The sequence below is a fragment of the Beta vulgaris genome, chromosome 9 (assembly GCF_026745355.1).
Source record: "Beta vulgaris subsp. vulgaris cultivar EL10 chromosome 9, EL10.2, whole genome shotgun sequence".
NCBI lineage: Eukaryota > Viridiplantae > Streptophyta > Magnoliopsida > Caryophyllales > Amaranthaceae > Beta > Beta vulgaris.
Window position 1 is genome coordinate 52,291,429 of NC_079210.1, and position 22,222 is coordinate 52,313,650.

Sequence of the window (22,222 nt, forward strand, 5' to 3'; positions counted from 1 at the left end):
ATTATATTTGTATATTTTAAATCTTGAATTTTCCTTAATATATTTTAGTGGGAATGGAAAAAAATGCATATCAAGTTCGGAAACACAATACCAACTCGGGGTAACCCCCGAGCCCAAATACTGCTAGTTTTAATTTAAAAATAGTCAGTCTCTTACAAGACAAATTCACTAATTTAGGAATGGTTCTAATTTTCTAATAGAATTTTAAGGTGGTTTATGAGAAAAACCCTTGTTTAATATAACAATAATTTGTAACTGACTTGATTTTGATTTTAATTGCCAATCTATTCTCATTTTCATCTTTTTTTACAAGAAAAACTACCTTAAACTCGATTCTTTTAACCTTAATTTCAATTCAGTTTAGTTTATTAGTATAATTTATTTCATTTTAACTCGTCTCAATTCCAATTCTATAATATTTTTTTGATAATTTTGTTTTCGTTTGTATTATTGCAAGGAGGCCCAAGAATCATAACCGATACCAACTCTATACGTAACATTGTTGTTATAAAAATAAAAAACTTAAGTAGTATGTTTCTTTTTAATTTATTTCAATTCTTCTATTCAGTTTAGCTTACTTTTTTTTATGAGAAAACGGTGAGGAATATTATATTCTGTTCAACTTACTTAAACTCAAAAAACATGATTTTTTTTTATTGTTTAAAAAAAAGTACCTTACCTCCACACCAAAAAAAAAAAAAAAAAAAAAAAAAAAAAAAAAAAACTGCCTAATGCTTTTTGTGAGTTACGAAAAGGAAGATAATAAAAAAGCTCATTTGCTAAATCCCGCCCTAGATTTTCCTACTAACGCCCTGTATAAATACATATACATGTATATATACTTTAACACTCACTATCCCACTTTCTTTCACTCTCCCTCACTCTTATATAACTCCTTCACTACATCTCTTTCATCAACAAGGATCTCCTTTAAAAACTCCGGCAATTTTTCCGGCGACAATAACTCCGACAACTTTTCCGACTATTTTTCCGGCCACTTTATTGCATTATTAATATTAATGAAATTTTATAATTCTTTTAGTACACAAAAATCGGACTATATTAAAAAAAAAAAAGTGTCCAGGCACCTAAATTAGGTGCCCAAACCTGTGGTCAGGCACCTAAATTAGGTGCCTGTACCTGTGGTTGGGCGCCTAATTTAGGTGCCTGACCACAGGTTTGGGCACCTAATTTAGGTGCTTGTACCTGTGGTTGGGCGCCTAATTTAGGCGCCTGACCACAGGTTCGAGCACCTAATTTAGGTGCCCGACCACAGGTTCAGGCACCTAATTTAGGCGCCTGTACCTGTGGTTGGGCACCTAATTTAGGCGCCTGACCACAGGTTCGGGCACGTAATTTAGGTGCTTGGACACTTTTTTTTAAGTCAATATAGTACCATTTTGTGTATTATAAGAATTATAAAATTTAATTAATATTAATAATGTGGCCGGAAAAGTTGCCGGAGATATTGTCGTCGGAAAGTTAGCCGGAAAAATTGTCGGAGACTTGATGGGAAAGTTAGCCGGAATAATTGCCGGAGTTATCTCCATCACTCCCTCACTACATCTCTTTCATCAACAAGGATCTCCTATCAAAAACTCCGGCAATTTTTCCGGCGACAACAATTCCGACAACTTTTCCGACTAATTTTCCAGCCACATTATTGCATTATTAATATTAATGAAATTTTATCATTCTTTCAATACACAAAATCGGACTCTATTGACTTAAAAAAAAAAAGTGTCCAGGCACCTAAATTAGGTGCCTGAACCTGTGGTCAGGCACCTAAATTAGGCGCCCAACCACAGGTACAGGCACCTAAATTAGGCGCCCAACCACAGGTACAGGCACCTAAATTAGGTGCCTGTACCTGTGGTTGGGCGCCTAATTTAGGTGCCTGACCACAGGTTCGGGCACCTAATTTAGGTGCCTGTACCTGTGGTCAGGCACCTAAATTAGGCGCCCAACCACAGGTACAGGCACCTAATTTAGGTGCCTGTACCTGTGGTTGGGCGCCTAATTTAGGCGCCTGACCACAGGTTCGGGCACCTAATTTAGGTGCCTGGACATTTTTTTTTAAAAGTCAATATAGTCCAATTTTGTGTATTAAAAGAATTATAAAATTTAATTAATATTAATAATGCAATAATGTGGCCGGAAAAGTTGACGGTTTTATTTTGCAGGAGATATTGTCGTCGGAAAGTTAGCCGGAAAATTGCCGGAGTTCTTGATGGGAAAGTTAGCCGGAATAATTGCCGGAGTTATTGTGGATGAAAGAGATGTAGGGAGGGAAATACAACCCATGTATACAAATACAAAAATACAGGGCGTTAACTGGAAATTCTAGGGCGGCATTTAGCAAGACCCTAAAAAAGACAAGCCACACAAACTCTGATGGTTAACAAAGCCAAGCTGACAGATGGCAAAGTGCCAAAAAAACATCAAGTCAAAACTAAAGTCTATAAAAAGTCCTAATGCAATTAATGCTACAAGCAGAGTATTCTCCAATCTCCAATATGAATGAATAATTCTATAATTTTTGTATATCTTCATAAACAAATGATGAAAATGAAACACTGTGTCTTTATGTCATTTATGGGGCTGAAAGAATCTAAAGTTGTTTATGTATTTGCCTCCAAACCTTTTCATGTATTCTAGGGGGCCTGCAAATTGGAAATGTATCTATCATAATATGGCTTTTCTACTTACTCTATTCTTTTCAATTCTATTCTTTTTAAAAGTTAAAATAATTTTCTTTGGTAAGAGGAGGAGAAATTAAGAATTCTTCTTGTAGAAATTGAAAATCAAATTATTGTCGTAAAAATGGAAAAAGGGTATTATAATCACTAGACTAATCTTGAACATTATTTCATTCAATTTTTAATTGACCAAGAAGAATACTGGATGAATAACACTATAATACATGTACAAGAATAAATTTTACATGGCACAACTAAATATATGTTAATCAATTAAGCAATTTTTAAATCCGTTTTTTTTTCAGTTATTAAATTTACTTCATAGTGCCAAATGATAATGATTGACGGATAAATGGATGCTAAAAGGCTAAAAGGGGGAATTATCGCGGATTGGCTTGATGACGATAGCAGTGGTGGGGAACATGGTCATGAAGGTGGTTGGTGGATGGTTAGGGTGCCGGGAGATACTATATTATTTGACATATTATCACATATAATAAGGAATACCACATAAATTTTTATAAATTGTCATAGGACGTCAATAATAATGGAGAGGTGGTAGCTCAGTAGAGTACCACCCCGAATTCCAAGGCATTGCCCAGGGTGCACATCCTCATCCCAACAATATGTTGGACATTTAATTTTGGGTTGTTTAGCCTTTGTACCCAACTCTGAGTTGGTGCGTCCTGCAGGCTAGTAGCCTAGGAGGAGTTGATCTTCGGAGCAATTATCTTTTCTAATAAAAAAAAAGACGTCAATAGTACAAGGATACCATAAAAAAATTTCCAAGAAAATATAATAATCAGTTTTTTAGTTAACTACTATAACTGTTGCACTAAAAAGACTTATTAATTTGCCACATCCCAATCTTACATTAATATTCAAATCTGATTTTGATATAGTTAACTAGTTATTAGGCCTCGGCTATGCCCCAGGTAAGAAAAAATAATCATTTATTAATATAATACTTTATAATAATAACATTAAATACAACTTAGCCTAGTGGTTAAAACTTTAGTATATGTATTTGAGGTCTCGGGATCAAACCCTATAACTCTGCAATTATGACATAATTTCTTGTTTTCGCACGCCTTTTAATATATATACGTATAGATTTGACTATGAATTGAATATCATAATAATGTAAAAATTTATATCAATTGTTAAGTTTTTTTTTTTGGCTAAGTATTACTCTTTCTAATCCCTTCTCAAATAAGTTATTTATTTATTACAGATTATACTATATGTACTAATAAAGTTGTTCGTACGTATCGTTGAAGCTTAACAAAAAGTTTATTGAGGATGGAGAAGTAAAACCATAATTATATATTGGGTTCGTTTGACAAAGATATAACGATTTAATACAACCTAACATATTAAATATAAACCTACCTATAACTACCCTTACAAAATAGTCATATCTTCAATGTCCTTTTTGAAGCATTTAACATACTCTTTCTATTTCATCATCTTTTCTATTATTGAATTTGGTCCTCAAAAATCATAATCCACAAATTATATAAACATCTAACTAATAAGAATGGTTCAAATAATCCCACGAAGATGTACATAGTGAGAAATAAGGTCAAAAATTAAACCAGTTGTTGCAACTTGTACGATGAAGTAGTCATGCATTGAACAAAGTCCGTCCTAAACATGTTGGATTCTCTATTTTAACAGTTAGAATTACAACAAATTATTATAATAGACAGTCTAATTTCAGTATAAAATTAGACAAACCTAATACATAATTTTTTTAACAAACCTATTACATTTCCTCTAACCCAACACTTTCCTATTCATCCCTTCTCTTCTCCTTCCTTTTTTTTTTTCTTGACTATCGAACTACAACAAATTATTTAATATTAACTCGGTAGTTTTATCGAGTGAATGAACTTGGTCACGAAATAGATTAGCTAGTCACTATATGAAAAAGGTCACATGTTATCCTCTTAATATTTGGCTTGGACCGTGCCTAATTTTAAGTTAAAATTAGGCGGTCTCTTACAAGACCAACTGTAGAATTAGGGTCTTTTCCCTTTGGCATAAAACTGATGAACTGAACTGAACTGAACTTAATTGAATCGAATTGAATTGAACTGAAATGAATAGTGATACGTGCGAGTAAAAGTATTGTCCAGAGCTGAATTGAACTGAACTGAAAATAAGTTCAGTTCAATTCAGTTCAGTTCAGACCAGTTCAGCTGATCTTGACAATACTTTTACTCTCACATATCACTATTCATTTCAGTTCAGTTCAGTTATGTTCAGATCAGTTCAGTTCAGCTGTTTTATGCCGAAGAGAACAAACCCTTAGTCCTATAAATTAAAATATTTAGGCATACTTTCAGTTTATTGAAATACATTTTATGAATAACCATACCAATATTAGTTTTACATATTGGAGGTCGATCAAGGATATATCCTTCAACAGTTCATTGTAGTTGGTACTTGGTATTGAAATTTTGCCAATTATGGATTATTATAAATTAGTTGATCTTATTATGAATGGTAGATGATAGGATATTATGATCACACAGCATATGAGCATAACAACCATGTCAAAAGTGGAAAATCCAATCTAATTGATTGATCTTCTTGTTACTCATTTGGAATCCTTTATAGTTCATATCTTTTCCTAGATTTCATTGCCATGCAACATGTCTTACATTCATAATTAGATTAGAATAAGAAATTAAAGTTAATATTATACTACATCTGTTTCTTAGTAAGTGCAACACTTTTCTTATTTGAAATAGTCTTAATAAGGGCATCAAGCTCAAAATAGTATAAAAAGTTCAATATTTACTTCAAATATGTCACCAAAAAGTAGGAGGAGACCACAACTCTTTTGTTTCATCTAGGGTTGATAAACATATCAGGTTGGGTTTGGGTTAATAATAAACGGGTATAACATGTCCCAACCAAACCTAACCCGCTTATTGAACAGGTTGCAAAACTCAACCTTGACCCGACTTGTTTATTAAACGGATTACCCATATAACCAGATTTAATTAACCCATTTACATATTTATTACTATTAAATTTTTATTAAAGTTTATTAATTTTCAACAATAAATTCACATATAACTATGCATGATTAGATTTTCTTTTCAATTTTTGTGTTCTACAATTAGTATTTTTAAAATTTTCACCAATTTTAACATAAGTTTTTAGGAAATTTATATTTTCACGAGTTAAACTAGTCAAAGCAGATTAATTTCGGATTGAAAATGTCAACCTTAACCTAACCCATTTAACCAATTAGGTAAATCGTATCAACCCATTTACTTAAATGGGTCAAAAATCTCAATCCAAACTCACTTATTTCAGGTTGGGTTCGGGTTCGGTAAACGGGTTGAGTCAGTTTTTCACAGCCCTAGTTTCATCACTTGAATTACTCTACTTTATTGTGTCCCAACTTTCTCTCTCTAACTTCCTTGATATTTTCCTACTTTCTTTACGTTGCACTTATTAAGAATAAGAAACGAAAGAAGTATAATTTTTAAGTATATTATTTGTTGAATATATGCATTGACAACCATGTCGAGAGAAATGAGTCAACTCTCAAGTATTTTAAAACGTACAGCAAATTATCATTGAGTCATCCTTGCACAACTTTGAGATGGATTGATTTATCACTCCGAAAGATAAACAGATCATACTAATTCATTTCCAGTTAAGTAGCTACAAAGTAATTTAATTATTTCCAGTTTTCTTGTAAAACAAGCATTGGTTTCTTTGACCTCTGCAAAAGGGGATTGTGGAAAAGAAGAAAACGACCAGAAAGACCTTAAATGAGTAAATGATAGAAAAGAAAGATAAGTTCACAAACGAAAAAGAAAGTGAAAAAAAGTGGCTGAACAAAAAAAAAACCATGAACTGCTTTCACTAAATTGGTGTTTTCGTATAAAGTAACCAATGTGATGAGATGTGCATAATGATGTCCATTTTAGTATTTTTCGTTTAACAAGTGAAACTGGAAAAGTAACACTTCTTCCGTTTCATATTACTCGCTACATTGCTTAATTTACGGACTTCTAGACAATTTTAGAGAAGAGAGAGGTAGAGAGTAAAAAGAAAAGGATCCATGTGAGAGGAGAGATATAAATAGAGTTTATTACTAAAAAGGAAGTATAATAAGTAATGTGAATCTCCCCACAATAAAAAGTATAGTGAGTATTATGAAGCGGAAGAAGGAGAAAATCTTACTTTAATTTCTGTCGTCACATAGGTAAAGGAATCATCATTGACGTCTAGAAAGGGTAAAAAAAAGAGCATTGAGAACAATATTTTGTGCAGATATATATGTTTGCATACTTGCTTGCGTTTTAGGATTCACCATCTTTAATGTGCACTTGTTCTAGCATGTAAGCATTAATTAAACATTACCCACCACGTCAGTACGTCACCAAATCTAGATATAACATAGTTGCATGCATTAATGCAATTTAGCTATAGGTGGACTTGTTAAAAATTGACTTGGCTCTTTTTATCAAGTTTTGAACAAGATTTTTCAACATAAAATGTGATTTAAACTAAATTTAAAAACTCGTAAAATAACGGGTCAAATTAAGTAAAATTTGGATGTACTTATTGGTGTTATTGCTATTGGGTAAATAAACGGAAACACAAAAATGAAAAACTACAGCTCCTTTGCCTCTCATTATTTTGCTCATATGACATTGTTAAGGAAATTATAGCATATTTACATCTTCGTCTTAGAGGTGATCAAATGATAGACCAGGTTGCCGTCAAAAAAAATTTGCCCATCTGTCGGTCCGAGCCTAATTTCAAATTAATTTTTTGTGCGCAATCCCGCTTTTTCGCGCCAAACAGAGCAAGTATATGCACGGATTTACTTTATTGCCAATATAATAAAGTAGGTATTACTCGAATACAAGCTCTCGCAAGTAAACTCAGTCCAACTTTGTAGGTCAGCCTTAAAGGAGTATATAGTGAACTAGTGAAGAGTGGAAGACACACAAAAACTACAATTAGTAGCAATTCCATAGTGATGGCCACTGGTGCGAGATGGGCGGGCCGGACCGTGGGCCAGAATGGGCTGGGCTGAGATTTCACGTCCCAGGACTGGACCGTGAAATTCATGGGTTGGGTGGGCTGGTCCACGGGCTGAAAAGTCTTGGCCCACACCGGTCTGTTACCGGTTTTCACGATTCGAGAAGCGGTTCTGGCAGTTCGTGGGTCTAGTGTGCTGGACCGGGCTGGCGGGCCGGCATGAGATATTTTTTTTAAAATTATTTAATCATTGAAATTATTCATTATTGTTATATAACATCTTTAAAATGAATAAAAATATATACAATTATTAAAATTAATGAATAATTTCATTATTTTAAAATTTGACTGAATTATAATATATGCAATTTGATTAACATATATACAGTTTGATTAAAATATACACAATTTGGTTCAATAATAACTTGGACTGGGCTGGTCTGGTTCATGGGTTGGGCTGGACCGATTTCGTGGTCCGGGGGCGGGCGGTTTTAGTAGCGGGCTTTAGTGGGTTGGGCTCAAGAAAACTGGCCCACGGCCCACCCACCAATTTCACGGTTCGAGCTGGGCTGGATTGGGCTTTTTACGAGCCCGACCCACACGGCCCACGAGGTGGGCTGGATTGGATGGGCTGGATTGGCCCGCACTATTGGCCATCTCTACTTGAATTCCACTTACCATCACAAGATACTAGGTAAAACCCTTACCATAATCATCTTTCCTTTTCTTATACTTACATTTCAAGGTTTACTAGATACTTCTTCAATTAATGTTGCATGATGCCAAAAAATCTAACTCAAACTTGCAACTTTTAAGTAGTCCATAAACTGTAAACAAAGCTATAGACGTTAATGTATGTATTCAAGCTACAATTTCCCACGAGGAGCAATACTTATTAAGTAGTTGAAACTAAATGAGAGGAGGAAAAAAAAGACGGACAAATGATGACCCACACCTTAAAAATTCTTGTACACAAGTAACAACATCCCCATCACAAATATTTGATAATTGCTATACTAGTAAAACCAAAGGATTGATACAAAATTTTTCAGTGTAACAACCGCCATGGAAGATTAGATTTAAGTATAAGTTGATCTAACAGGAAAAAGTAGGCAGTTGGTGCACATTCTTATATCTTTCTCTGTCTCTCCTCCTTTCCAACTGTCTCTGCTTTGCTTTCACCACCTTCCTCCTTTAGTCTCTCACATAATGATATACCTAACAGATTTGAGACATCATATACCAAACATTAAAAAAGGTCAATCAACATCTTCCCCAACATGAAGTGTTCATTTGCATTGAGCTATTGGCCGCATCGTCAACGGATTACAGCCGTGTTGTTCAGGTTTTTGAGCTTCCGGGAATGTGATATCAAAGCCGCGATAGCCACAAACCATCTTCATAGTGCATTGCTACTTGCTAGCAAAAGTGGTTCCATGACCGTCATTGTAATCATGACTATATTGAGTGGGAAGATTTCACAGTTTACAATAAGTGAAGCAAATAAGAAATTAATGACAATTATTAGAGTAATTACGGATGCTACATAAGGATGATTAATGATGAGACTTGCAAGAATCTAACTTTGCTATTCAGCTTCAACAGACAGTCATTGGTTAAGGTCTTGAAAATTAGATGAGATGGTTGTTTTGGACAAGCAGATGAGAAACTACCGACGTACCAAACTTAGGTATATGCCTTAAGATGATGAAATTGATGATTATAAATGTGGAATAAATGTGAATGAGATTTTCAGAATCCTGAAAAGAAACGACAGATATTGTGGCCACAAATTTACCAGAGGAAATAAGGTACTAGAACAAGGGCTTTGTTGAGTGTCCGTACTATTATATGTCACTCATTCATGAATGCACCACAGGCCACAATAGCTCAAGTCTTAGTAGAAATAAATTTTCCAACCTCCATTTGTCCCTTCATATTAATTGAAACTAATAGTAATAACCACCCTTCCTTATTTTACACCACAAAAATCCCTCTCTCTTGAAAAATTATTAGATGATCCAGAACCAAAAACTCACCCGTACGCCCGTCCCTAGATCATTCATTGATGTGTTTTAAAATATACCGCAAGTGCACGGTGTCTGTTTGGCAGAAACTGGCAAATACGGGTCGATCCACAGGGAGAAGAGTTCTACAGATTTATGTTCAATTATCTAACTACTTCCAGAGAGGAAAAATAATTGAGGAATTAATAACTAATCTAGAGTAAACTAAAACGCAGAAAAATGGGAATTTATCAAATACTTAAAAACCTAGGGCAATCGATCGGTCCACCATGCTTATACCAGTTTAATCAATATAATATAATTCAACAACACTTGGATTGAGATTCAAATAATGAAGTAATTCGTTAATCCTTGGTCAGGCATTAACAACTCCTAGATTAACATATGCCAGTACGGTCGCTCAACATAATCAAATCTACCTATTGTAATAAGCCTCTAATGAATATGATCTTTCGATTCTAATTCTTATTAGCTAAACATAACTCATGATATTGCGCAATTACATGAATTAAACAAGTATAACAAATCAATAGGAATTATTCTAATTCAATCCAATTATTGAAGAACATCAAACCACAATCAAAAAGGTATAAACATGGCTTCCCTCTCTAAACCCTAGAAAATAAACTACTCACTCATGATGATATTGAAAGCAATAAACATAATCAAAGTAAAAGAATTCATGAAATTAAACTAAGTAGAGAAGAATACCAAATGATTGAAGAACGATGAAAAAGGAAATCGACGATCTATATAATCTTCAAATGTAAAAGTTCAACAAAAGTAGAGAGAATAAACTAAGTGTTTTGCCCTAGAAAAACGTAGAAAATAAGATAGGTTCCACGAAAATACTAAAAACCTATTTATACTAAATACAAAACCGGCTAAAAAAACCCGAAAAATCGCAACCTGAGAGTCCGCCCGGTCGGGCGACGGTGATCGCCCACTTACGACGAAGGAAAAATTCCGCCTGGTCAACCGGGCGAAATCCGCCCGGTCGGGCGCGTAAGCGTTTTTCTTCGTCTGATGCCGTTGACCGGAGCGAAATAAAGGTAAAATCCAAGTATTGAAGTTCGCCCGGTCGACCGGCGAATCGCCCGGTCGGGCGCGCAAGCGGTTCAAGCTTCCATTTCAATCAGCAGCTAAGTTCGAAGACTCGCCCGGTCGGGCCACCCGCCCGGTCGACCGGGCGAAATCTTTTCCTTAGCTTTTTCTTCGTGGAATCCAACCGAAATGCTTGCGTGGTTTTCCGGATGTTCCTTGGACCATGTGTGAGTGCTAGACTTCCGTGTCGCGACTCAGATAAATGCACAAAGTGCCTAATCTGCATCAAAACCTGCAAAATACGACAAGAGCTCCAAACACATCAAATCCACAAGAAAAGAGCTCAAAAGAGCCCAAATCGACTATCAAAACTAAGGGGATTAGTGTAACACCCCCACGACTCCTCCTTTTATAAACTAGGAGAAATTGCGGGAGTTGTTATGCCACGCATGATAATACGTAAGGCTAATCAGATAATACAGCGGAAGTCTTTTAAAATAAACTGGAAATACTTTAATACAACGGAAATAAGAAAGCATGTAAATGAATTACAAACTCCGAGACTATCCCATACTAGTCCCATTTCAAAAGTCAAACCTTGACCCCATTGGTCAAGTAAAGTCAAATATAAAATTTAAGATAACTTAAATAATAAAGTACTCGTGCACTGAAAATTCCCATCCGGATGCTTATGATTTCCATGCACATCAAGAACTTGTACCTGCAACTTCTTCTCTAAACTCTGCTCACCAAATGGATCATCACAGGGTTGTTGAGGAAAAACAACAACCAAAAGAAAACAAGAACACATACATCAGCAACGCTGAGTACATAACACAACAACTAATGCGAATAATAACGCATGCAATCCTCAATCACTTCGGCTTGCTCTTCTTATGACTCTACATGCAACAAGCATATAACTGAACTTACTAAATACTTTCTTTTATTATTATTTGGCAATGAACGGGCACCGTCCTCCTCTTGGAGTCATACGGGCTACTATTTCTTGTGTAAGAGATCCCACACCTCTTACTAAAGTTCCATGAACTTTAAATAACTTGACTCGAGAATTTTAAGCTTGTTAGTAATGAACGAGGGTGAGAGTGAGCCTCTAGACTCAACATCTCAGAGATAAAGAATACGAGTGACACCTAGTCCACTCAAAGATCTTGATAATTGGAATTCCATAAACTTGCTTGATAAAATAAAAGCATTAACATCGTCATGCTAAGCTATATGCAGGAGTATAGTTTCAACACTAACCCCCCTTATGTTCAATACTCATGGGGGATCCATCCCAAGAGTTTTATTGCCAAAGCCCATTATGTGAGACACATTCACAATAATACATCTAGCAAATAAATTAATTTATTATCTTTCTTTAACAAGTGAATGCAACAAACACCATAGTTAACTCAATTCTAAATTCTTTGAGACCTTGCTCATCTTATTACTTTAATGACTCCATGAGTCCTTTTTCTTACTTTCTTAAGGATCCATGACCCAATCAATTGAGTCCTTGCTCAATGATTAAACTACTTGTGAGACCTTGCTCAATAACTTTAACTTATGAGACCTTGCTCAATAATATATATAACTTTTAATGAGACCATGCTCAATAAAATATATAACCTCAAACGAGACCATGCTCGATAAAATATATAACCTCAATTGAGACCATGCTCAATAAAATATATAACCTCAATTGAGACCATGCTCAATAAAATATATAACTTAATTGAGACCATGCTCAATAAAATATATAACTCAATTGAGACCATGCTCAATAAAATATATAACTCATTGAGACCATGCTCAATAAAATATTAACCTCAATAGAGACCATGCTCAATAAAATATATAACCTCAATTGAGACCATGCTCAATAAAATATTCTAGGCAAGCCCTACTTCAAGAGTAACTTTAATAACTTTAATCATGCTCAAAAGCAATAATCATCAATACATGCTTTTCAAATATAGGAATAACTCAAAAGTTCCATTCCTAATCTCCTTTCTAAGTTCTCAACATATACTCAAACAATTTCAAGGCATAAGCCTCTCCTTACTCCTCATGCTCAATAAAATATATTATCCTTTGAAACTACTAAAGTCAAGGTCAAAGTGTATGTACCTTGATTACACAAAAATCAACAGTCAAAAGTTTGACTGGCTTTAATTATTCTTGAAACCTACCAACAATAAAGTACTATCAATTAGTACTTCCAACAACAATTCAAAGCTACTTAATAATTAAAAATCAGCATTTTAAATATACTAATAAAGCTGATTTTTCTTACAAATGCTTTAAAAACTATTTTTAAAGTCATAACTTGAAAACCTTTACTATTAGGCAAAACCCACTACAAACTAATACTTAAAACTTCATAAAACTACTAATTTACTTAATAAATTACTGCTGTAAATTATTAAAATAATAATAACAATTTTTTTTTTTTTTTTTACAAGTGGTTCAAAAACCACAAATCTCAAAACTAACCCAACCGGCGCCACCACAAGCACCACCCGCACCACCACTGACGCGACGGTGGCAGCGGCGCTCGTCCAGTCGCTGGTCACCTACTGCTGGCCGGCAGTGGTCCCGTCGAAACTCGACGATCTCGCCGGCGAACCACCACCGTGGTGGCCGGAAATCGTGAACAAAGAGGAGAGAGAAAATAAGGAAGAAAAACCCCAAAATTTCAGAAAATAATTACCTTTTGCTTCCCTTTGATAATTGCAAGCTAGATCTTCCTATAAATTTCAAAAACAAAACTAGATTAGAAGCTAGAATTATTGAAGAAATTACTTGAAGAAACTTACTTGAGGAAAAAGATTTGAGAGAGAAAAGAATCTTACTCCTTTTTGAAGAAATGGTGGCTAGTGAAGAAGATGGAAAAAGATGGGAAACTCTAGGTTTTCCCCTTTTTATAGTGGTAGTCATTTTGGGTAAAAGACCAAAATGCCCTTACTCATCAAATTGCCAAAATACATTTGATGATAAATTTCCAAAATAATCTTCCTACTAATATTAATAAAATATTTCTTGAAAATACTAAAATACTTCTTTGTGGAAATACTCAAATACTCTTTTGGTAAAATGACCAAAATACCCTTCTGCTCTTAAATCGAAATTAAATAGCTTTAATAATTAAAATGATTAAAACTATTTAATTTAATATCTTAAAAATATGGGGGATTACAGTCTACCCCCCTTAAAAGAAGTTTCGTCCCGAAACTTAACAAAACCCTCCTCTCTAATCCAACTTTCAAATTTAAAATTTAGAGCATTACGCCATAAAATAGTTCTTTCTTAAGAAGTAGCCAAATAATACGCTACTAAGTAAAACAAGTAGCCAAATAATACGCTACTAAGTAAAACAAGTAGCCAAATAATACGCTACTGAATAAAACAAGTAGCCAAATAATACGCTACTGAATAACACAAGTAGCCAAATATACGCTACTTAATAAAACTTTTGCCTTGATATTTAAACTATGAAATGTTACTTTGCTTGAAAAGTTTTCCTTGAAAACTCTAAAAATAGTGCACAAATGCAACAAATTCTTACTAATTTCTAGCAAAATGCGCGCACGCACTCTACCCCCCTTAAAGGAGTTACGTCCCGGAACTCAACTCACCTAGTCGAAGAGCTCAGGATACTTCTTTCTCATCTCGTCTTCAGCCTCCCAGGTAGCCTCTTCGGTACGCTGGTTAGACCACAAAACCTTGAGTATCTTTATATCTTTATTTCTTGTACTCCTCACCTTAGAGTCCAAGATCTTTACTGGTCTCTCTTCAAAAGAAAGCGTCTCATCCACTTCTATAATCTCGGGATCTAATACGTGAGACTTATCGGGCACATATCTCTTTAGTTGGGATACATGGAACACATTATGCACCTTTCCCAAGTTTTGGCAAATCAAACGATAAGCCAATCTTCCAATTCTTTCAATATGTCATACGGACCTATAAACTTCGGGCTAAGCTTTCCTTTTTGCCCAAAACGCATCACCCCTTTCATAGGTGACACCTTTAGTAAGACTTTCTCGCCTACTTGATATTCGCTATCTCTTCTATTCTGATCTGCATAGGCCTTTTGACGATCCTGGGCCGCCCTCATCTTCTCACGAATATATCTTACTTGATTCACGGTATCTTCAATCATTTGCGGTCCCAAAGTAACCGTCTCGCTAATATCGTTCCAGCACAATGGACTACGACATTTTCGACCGTATAAAGCTTCAAAAGGAGCCATCTTAATGCTAGAATGGTAGCTATTGTTGTATGAGAATTCTATTAAAGCCAACATCTCATCCCAAGTCTTAGGGTAATCTAAGGCACACGCCCTCAACATATCCTCGAGAGTCTGAATGGTTCTTTCCGATTGACCATCAGTTGCTGGATGAAAAGCTGTACTCTTAAGCACATCGGTCCCAAAAGCTTTCTGTAATGTCCCAAAAATGAGATAAGAATCTTGAATCTCTATCAGACACAATAGTGGAAGGAACTCCATGATGCCTCACCACTTGGTCCACATATACTTTACCACACTGTTCCATCGACCAATTGTCCTTCATTGGAACAAATTTTGCTACCTTAGTTAGTCTATCTACATCACCCACACTTTGGTGAATCCTTTCGCTGTCTTAGGAAGACCTACAACGAAATCCATTGCTATGTCATCCCATTTCCACTCAGGCACTGGTAACGGTTGAATCGTCCCTTGAGGTCTCTTGTGTTCGCTCTTCACCTTCTGACAAGTCAAACACCTAGCAACAAATTCAGCCACTTCTCTCTTCATATTGTTCCACCAGAACATTAGCTTCAAGTCCTTATATAATTTATCCCCTCCAGGGTGGATAGAATAAGTTGTTTGTGCCCTTCTTTCATCACTTTTTCTTTCAACTCGGTGCAACTTGACGGTATGCACCATCTTCCATTGAATCGGACACTTCCATCATCATGGATACTAAACTCCTTTGTCTTTTTCTCCTGATAGCTTCTTTATCTTCTCCATTTCCTCATTCCCTTCTTGAGCCTTTAAAATTTCTTCATTCAATTCTGACTGGATTGAAATGGCATTTAAGCATGCTTCCACTCCACTACTCCAACAACTTCAATGTTGAGCTTCCTAAACTCGTCACACAACTTCTCTGGAAGTACCAAAGTACTTAAACTATGGCTAGACTTACGACTTAACGCGTCGGCAACGACGTTTGCCTTTCCTTCATGGTATAAGATCTCAATGTCATAGTCATTCACCAACTCTAACCATCTTCTCTGCTCATATTCAAATCTTTTGAGTATACAAATACTTCAGACTCTTGTGATCTGTATACAACTTCACCTTCACTCCATATAATAGTGTCGCCAAATCTTCAAAGCAAACACTATTGCGGCTAATTCTAGATCATGGGTTGGGTAATTCACTTCGTACGGTTTCAATTGCCTAGAAGCGTAGGCTATAACCTTTCGATTTTGCATCAATACACACCCTAAACCATTTTTCGAAGCGTCACTATATACCTCCAACTCAGCATTCTCCTCTGGTAACGTCAAAATTGGAGCTGTAGTCAACAACTCCTTAAGCTTCTTAAAGGCTTTCTCACACTCCTCGGTCCATATGAACTTCGTATCCTTCTTCATGAGACTAGTCATTGGTTTAGCTACCCTCGAAAAGTCCTTCACAAAACGTCTATAGTAGCCAGCTAGACCCAAGAAACTCCTTATATCAGTAACATTCCTAGGTTAGCCATTCGCTCACTGCGGTTATCTTCGACGGATCTACGGAAATTCCCTTCTTTGACACAATGTGGCCAAGAAATGCCACTTCTTCCATCCAAAATTCGCACTTCGAGAACTTTGCGTAAAGCTGATTCTCCCTAAGTGTAGACAATACTGACCTCAAGTGCTCTTCATGCTCCTCCTTGTTCTTCGAGTAGATAAGGATATCATCGATGAATACGACTACAAATTTGTCCAAATACTCTCGAAACACTCTATTCATGAGGTCCATAAACATCGCTGGTGCATTGGTTAAACCAAATGGCATCACGGTGAACTCATAGTGACCTACCTCGTCCTAAAGGCAGTCTTTGGTATGTCCTTCTCCCAATCTGCATTGGTGATACCCTGACCTCAAGTCTATCTTTGAAAATATTCCAGCTCCTCTTAATTGATCGAATAGGTCGTCAATCCTCGGTAACGGATACTTATTCTTAATAGTCACCTTATTGAGATCTCTATAATCGATACATAGCCTCAAGCTTCCATCCTTCTTCTTTACAAATAAAACAGGCGCTCCCCATGGGGAATAACTAGGTCTAATGTACCCTTTCTCGAGTAATTCCTCTAGTTGCTTATTGAGCTCCTTCATCTCTGCTGGAGCCATTCTATAGGGTGCTTTTGATATAGGGGCAGTTCCAGGAACTAAGTCTATGGTGAATTCTAACTCCCTCTGAGGTGGCATTCCCGGTATATCTTCCGGAAATACGTCTGGAAACTCATTCACCACTTTCACATGCTCTATCTTAAGCTTCTCTTCTTCCAACCTCTGCACATTACACAAGAATAACGGAGCTCCCTTCTGCACTTGCTTTACCAAACTTAGGGCTGAAATGATCTTAATTCTACCTTCTTGTGGTTTAGTCTTAAAGTCACCTTTTTCCCATTCTTATTCCTCAATCTCACTTTTTGTTCTCCACAAAGAATCTCGGCTTTATACTCCTTAAGCCAATCCATCCCTAAAATAATCTCCAAGTCTTCCAATGGAAATTCTATGAGGTTGGTTTCAAAGTCTACCTCCCCAATTCTCACAAGGACGTTTTCATATACTCTTGAGCAAGTTACTACTTCCCCAGATGGTAACATAATAGGAATTTCAACATTCCTAGGGTTTCCTAAGCCATATTTTGAAACAACTAACTTTGAAACAAATGAACGTTCGGCTCCTGAATCAAATAAAGCTTTAACAAAAGTGGAATTAATAGAAACATTACCCGTAACTACGTCCTTGGACGTCTCAGCTTCTCTAGCACTTATGACATTCAACCTTGCAATTGCAGGCACACTAGGCCAGCTCCACTCAAAACGGTCTTGTTGTTCCCATTTTGCCTGTTCCCACCTTGATAGTTGTTGCCTCCTGACTGGTTTCGATTACCCTGACCAAACTGGTTTCCGCTCTTGCCCTTGTCGGTCTTCAACTCAGGGTTCTTGGAGAAGCACTCATACTCTCGGTGACCCAATTTGTGGCAGTAGTTACACTCCACCAGCTTTCCTTCACAATCCTTTCCAGGATGATTGTAAGGGCACCTCTTGCAGAAATACACGCGTTCGTCTCCTTTCTTTCCCTTATTAGAACCATTTCCACCCTTTTGTGGTTGAAACTGGCCTCCATTCCTTTGGCCACTAGATTGTCCTCCTTGGTGAAAGTTATTTTGAGGCTTGAACTTCTTGTCGTTCCTCTGGAAATTTGACTAGGATTCTCCTTCCTCTTATTTGTTCGAGCTCTCAACTCCAGCTTGTTTCAAATAGGAACCTAAATGAGCAGCTCTATCATACACTTCCTCTAAGGTCCTGAAAGTTGAACCTCCTAGCCCAAGCTTCACCTCAAGACTAAGTCCAGTCTCGAACCTAATTGCTTTCTTTCCTCAGTAGGTACTAATCTCGGGAGCAAACTTCATCAATCCTACAAACTTCTCATAGTACTGCTCCACAGTCATGTCACCTTGCTTCAACTCATCAAACTCAGTGGCCTTTTGCCTCCTCAAGAAATTGGGATAAAATTTCTCCTTCATAGCTACTCCGAAAGCCTTCCAATCAAAGTCAGGCCTTGCCATTAACGTCTCCTTATGCTGCGACCACCAAAAGTCAGCTTCCTCCTTAAGGTAATATGCAGCTATAGCTACTTTCCTATTATCTGGACATTGGATAGCATCGAATAGCTTCTCAAAATCCCTAACCCAGTTCTCAAGCTTAACAGGATCACCCTTCCCTCATAAGAAGGCGGTTTACTATCACTAACCCTCTTAAACCAATCAACAGACTTCTTCTTGAAGGACCTCTTCTAGCTAAATTCGTAGTCACTCGGACTAAGTTCCTCAGTTGAGCATCAATCCTAGCATTTCTATCGGCCATTGATCTGCCAAAGAAAAAAAATTTGACTCAAAAATCGCTTATTGACCCTCAATATAGGTCAAAATACTAAGCAAATGCCACGCTGACATTTAATTCGCAATCTCCTTTCTAAGGAACTTTTATACTAACTCTCTTACTAGAGTAGTAGATTAAAGCAAAACTAGCACTACTTTGTAGTCATACTACACCTTTCAGTCCAAACTGGACTCCATGCAAGTAGAAAATGCTACCGTTGCAATCAAACACTTAGTCACATAAAACACATCAAAAGTGCTACTAGAACTAGAGCACTTACTAATCTAAGACACATAAAGACTTAGTGTAATGCGACGCAATGTACATATGCATATGCAATTCCCTTCCCTTTTTGCAATTCGACTTTGAAATACTTTTAAGTTCGAAAACTTTTGTAAAATAAGGTAATATAAACCTTGGAGCTCTGGTAACCACTTTGTAACACCCCCACGACTCCTCCTTTTATAAACTAGGAGAAATTGCGGGAGTTGTTATGCCACGCATGATAATACGTAAGGCTAATCAGATAATACAGCGGAAGTCTTTTAAAATAAACTGAAATACTTTAATACAACGGAAATAAGAAAGTATGTAAATGAATTACAAACTCCGAGACTATCCCATACTAGTCCCATTTCAAAAGTCAAACCTTGACCCCATTGGTCAAGTAAAGTCAAATATAAAATTAAGATAACTTAAATAATAAAGTACTCGTGACTGAAAATTCCCATCCGGATGCTTATGATTTCCATGCACATCAAGAACTTGTACCTGCAACTTCTTCTCTAAACTCTGCTCACCAAATGGATCATCACAGGGTTGTTGAGGAAAAACAACAACCAAAAGAAAACAAGAAACACATACATCAGCAACGCTGAGTACATAACACAACAACTAATGCGAATAATAAGCATGCAATCCTCAATCACTTCGGCTTGCTCTTCTTATGACTCTACATGCACAAGCATATAACTGAACTTACTAAATACTTTCTTTTATTATTATTTGGCAATGAACGGGCACCGTCCTCCTCTTGGAGTCATACGGGCTACTATTTCTTGTGTAAGAGATCCCACACCTCTTACTAAAGTTCCATGAACTTTAAATAACTTGACTCGAGAATTTTAAGCTTGTTAGTAATGAACGAGGGTGAGAGTGAGCCTCTAGACTCAACATCTCAGAGATAAAGAATACGAGTGACACCTAGTCCACTCAAAGATCTTGATAATTGGAATTCCAATAACTTGCTTGATAAAATAAAAGCATTAACATCGTCATGCTAAGCTATATGCAGGAGTATAGTTTCACACTAACTCCCCCCTTATGTTCAATACTCATGGGGATCCATCCCAAGAGTTTTATTGCCAAAGCCCATTATGTGAGACACATTCACAATAATACATCTAGCAAATAAATTAATTTATTATCTTTCTTTAACAAGTGAATGCAACAAACACCATAGTTAACTCAATTCTAAATTCTTTGAGACCTTGCTCATCTTATTACTTTAATGACTCCATGAGTCCTTTTTCTTACTTTCTTAAGGATCCATGACCCAATCAATTGAGTCCTTGCTCAATGATTAAACTACTTGTGAGACCTTGCTCAATAACTTTAACTTATGAGACCTTGCTCAATAATATATATAACTTTTAATGAGACCATGCTCAATAAAATATATAACCTCAAACGAGACCATGCTCGATAAAATATATAACCTCAATTGAGACCATGCTCAATAAAATATATAACCTCAATTGAGACCATGCTCAATAAAATATATAACCTTAATTGAGACCATGCTCAATAAAATATATAACCTCAATTGAGACCATGCTCAATAAAATATATAACCTCAATTGAGACCATGCTCAATAAAATATATAACCTCAATTGAGACCATGCTCAATAAAATATATAACCTCAATTGAGACCATGCTCAATAAAATATTCTCAGGCAAGCCCTAGCTTCAAGAATAACTTTAATAACTTTAATCATGCTCAAAAGCAATTAACATCAATAACATGCTTTTCAAATATAGGAATAACTCAAAAGTTCCATTCCTAATCTCCTTTCTAAGTTCTCAACATATACTCAAACAATTTCAAGGCATAAGCCTCTCCTTACTCCTCATGCTCAATAAAATATATGTATCCTTTGAAACTACTAAAGTCAAGGTCAGAGTGTATGTACCTTGATTACACAAAAATCAACAGTCAAAAGTTTGACTGGCTTTAATTATTCTTGAAACCTACCAACAATAAAGTACTATCAATTAGTACTTCCAACAACAATTCAAAGCTACTTAATAATTAAAAATCAGCATTTTAAATATACTAATAAAGCTGATTTTTCTTACAAATGCTTTAAAAACTATTTTTAAAGTCATAACTTGAAAACCTTTACTATTAGGCAAAACCCACTACAAACTAATACTTAAAACTTCATAAAACTACTAATTTACTTAATAAATTACTGCTGTAAATTATTAAAATAATAATAACAATTTCTTTTTTTTTTTTTTTACAAGTGGTTCAAAAACCACAAATCTCAAAACTAACCCAACCGGCGCCACCACAAGCACCACCCGCACCACCACTGACGCGACGGTGGCAGCGGCGCTCGTGCCTAGTCCTGGTCACCTACTGCTGGCCGGCAGTGGCCGTCGAAACTCGACGATCTCGCCGGCGAACCACCACCGTGGTGGCCGGAAATCGTGAACAAAGAGGAGAGAGAAAATAAGGAAGAAAAACCCCAAAATTTCAGAAAATAATTACCTTTTGCTTCCCTTTGATAATTGCAAGCTAGATCTTCCTATAAATTTCAAAAACAAAACTAGATTAGAAGCTAGAATTATTGAAGAAATTACTTGAAGAAAACTTACTTGAGGAAAACTAGAGTTTGAGAGAGAAATGAACTTCTTACTCCTTTTTGAAGAAATGGTGGCTAGTGAAGAAGATGGAAAAAAGATGGGAAACTTTAGGTTTTCCCCTTTTTATAGTGGTAGTCATTTTGGGTAAGACCAAAATGCCCTTACTCATCAAATTGCCAAAATACATTTGATGATAAATTTCCAAAATAATCTTCCTACTAATATTAATAAAATACTTCCTTGAAAATACTAAAATACTTCTTTGTGGAAATACTCAATACTCTTTTGGTAAAATGACCAAAATACCCTTCTGCTCTTAAATACCGAAATTAAATAGCTTTAATAATTAAAAATGATTAAAACTATTTAATTTAATATCTTAAAAATATGGGGGATTACAATT

The 22,222-nt window shown here is 35.9% G+C and overlaps 2 protein-coding genes and 2 long non-coding RNA genes across 5 annotated transcripts in view; 1 reads left to right on the top strand and 3 right to left on the bottom strand.

Moving 5' to 3' along the window:
- The window catches only part of LOC104904691 (protein CURVATURE THYLAKOID 1C, chloroplastic), a 60,961-nt gene that overhangs the window by 26,669 nt on the left and 12,070 nt on the right, over positions 1 to 22,222 (top strand). The gene's annotated exons all lie outside the window — the stretch shown is intronic.
- Positions 11,280 to 13,571, bottom strand: LOC125499526 (uncharacterized). Of its 2 annotated transcripts, none has more exons than XR_008967490.1 (3): positions 13,292 to 13,571; positions 12,926 to 12,983; positions 11,280 to 11,531 (listed from the first exon to the last, which is right to left on the bottom strand). It is a non-coding gene; the product is annotated as an uncharacterized LOC125499526 (long non-coding RNA). The 2 variants fall into 2 exon arrangements; XR_008967491.1 differs by having other exon boundaries at positions 13,509 to 13,562.
- On the bottom strand, positions 16,878 to 18,931 carry LOC130590244 (uncharacterized). Its single transcript, XM_057392303.1, has 5 exons — positions 18,841 to 18,931; positions 18,473 to 18,713; positions 17,847 to 18,202; positions 17,456 to 17,745; positions 16,878 to 17,348 (listed from the first exon to the last, which is right to left on the bottom strand). The coding sequence occupies exons 1-5, from the start codon at positions 18,929 to 18,931 to the stop codon at positions 16,878 to 16,880; spliced, it is 1,449 nt and encodes a 482-aa protein (XP_057248286.1).
- On the bottom strand, positions 19,264 to 22,190 carry LOC130589978 (uncharacterized). The gene is made up of 3 exons (XR_008967492.1): positions 21,725 to 22,190; positions 21,141 to 21,198; positions 19,264 to 19,738 (listed from the first exon to the last, which is right to left on the bottom strand). It is a non-coding gene; the product is annotated as an uncharacterized LOC130589978 (long non-coding RNA).

Coding starts and splice junctions, on each gene's coding strand:
- LOC130590244 (XM_057392303.1), bottom strand. CDS start 18,931: ATGGCCGATAGAAATGCTAGGATTGATGCTCAACTGAGGAACTTAGTC. Junction 18,714..18,840: donor AAGAGGTCCTTCAAGAAGAA/GTCTGTTGATTG, acceptor TCCAATGTCCAG/ATAATAGGAAAGTAGCTATA. Junction 18,203..18,472: donor AAGTTTGTAGGATTGATGAA/GTTTGCTCCCGA, acceptor AGGACAATCTAG/TGGCCAAAGGAATGGAGGCC.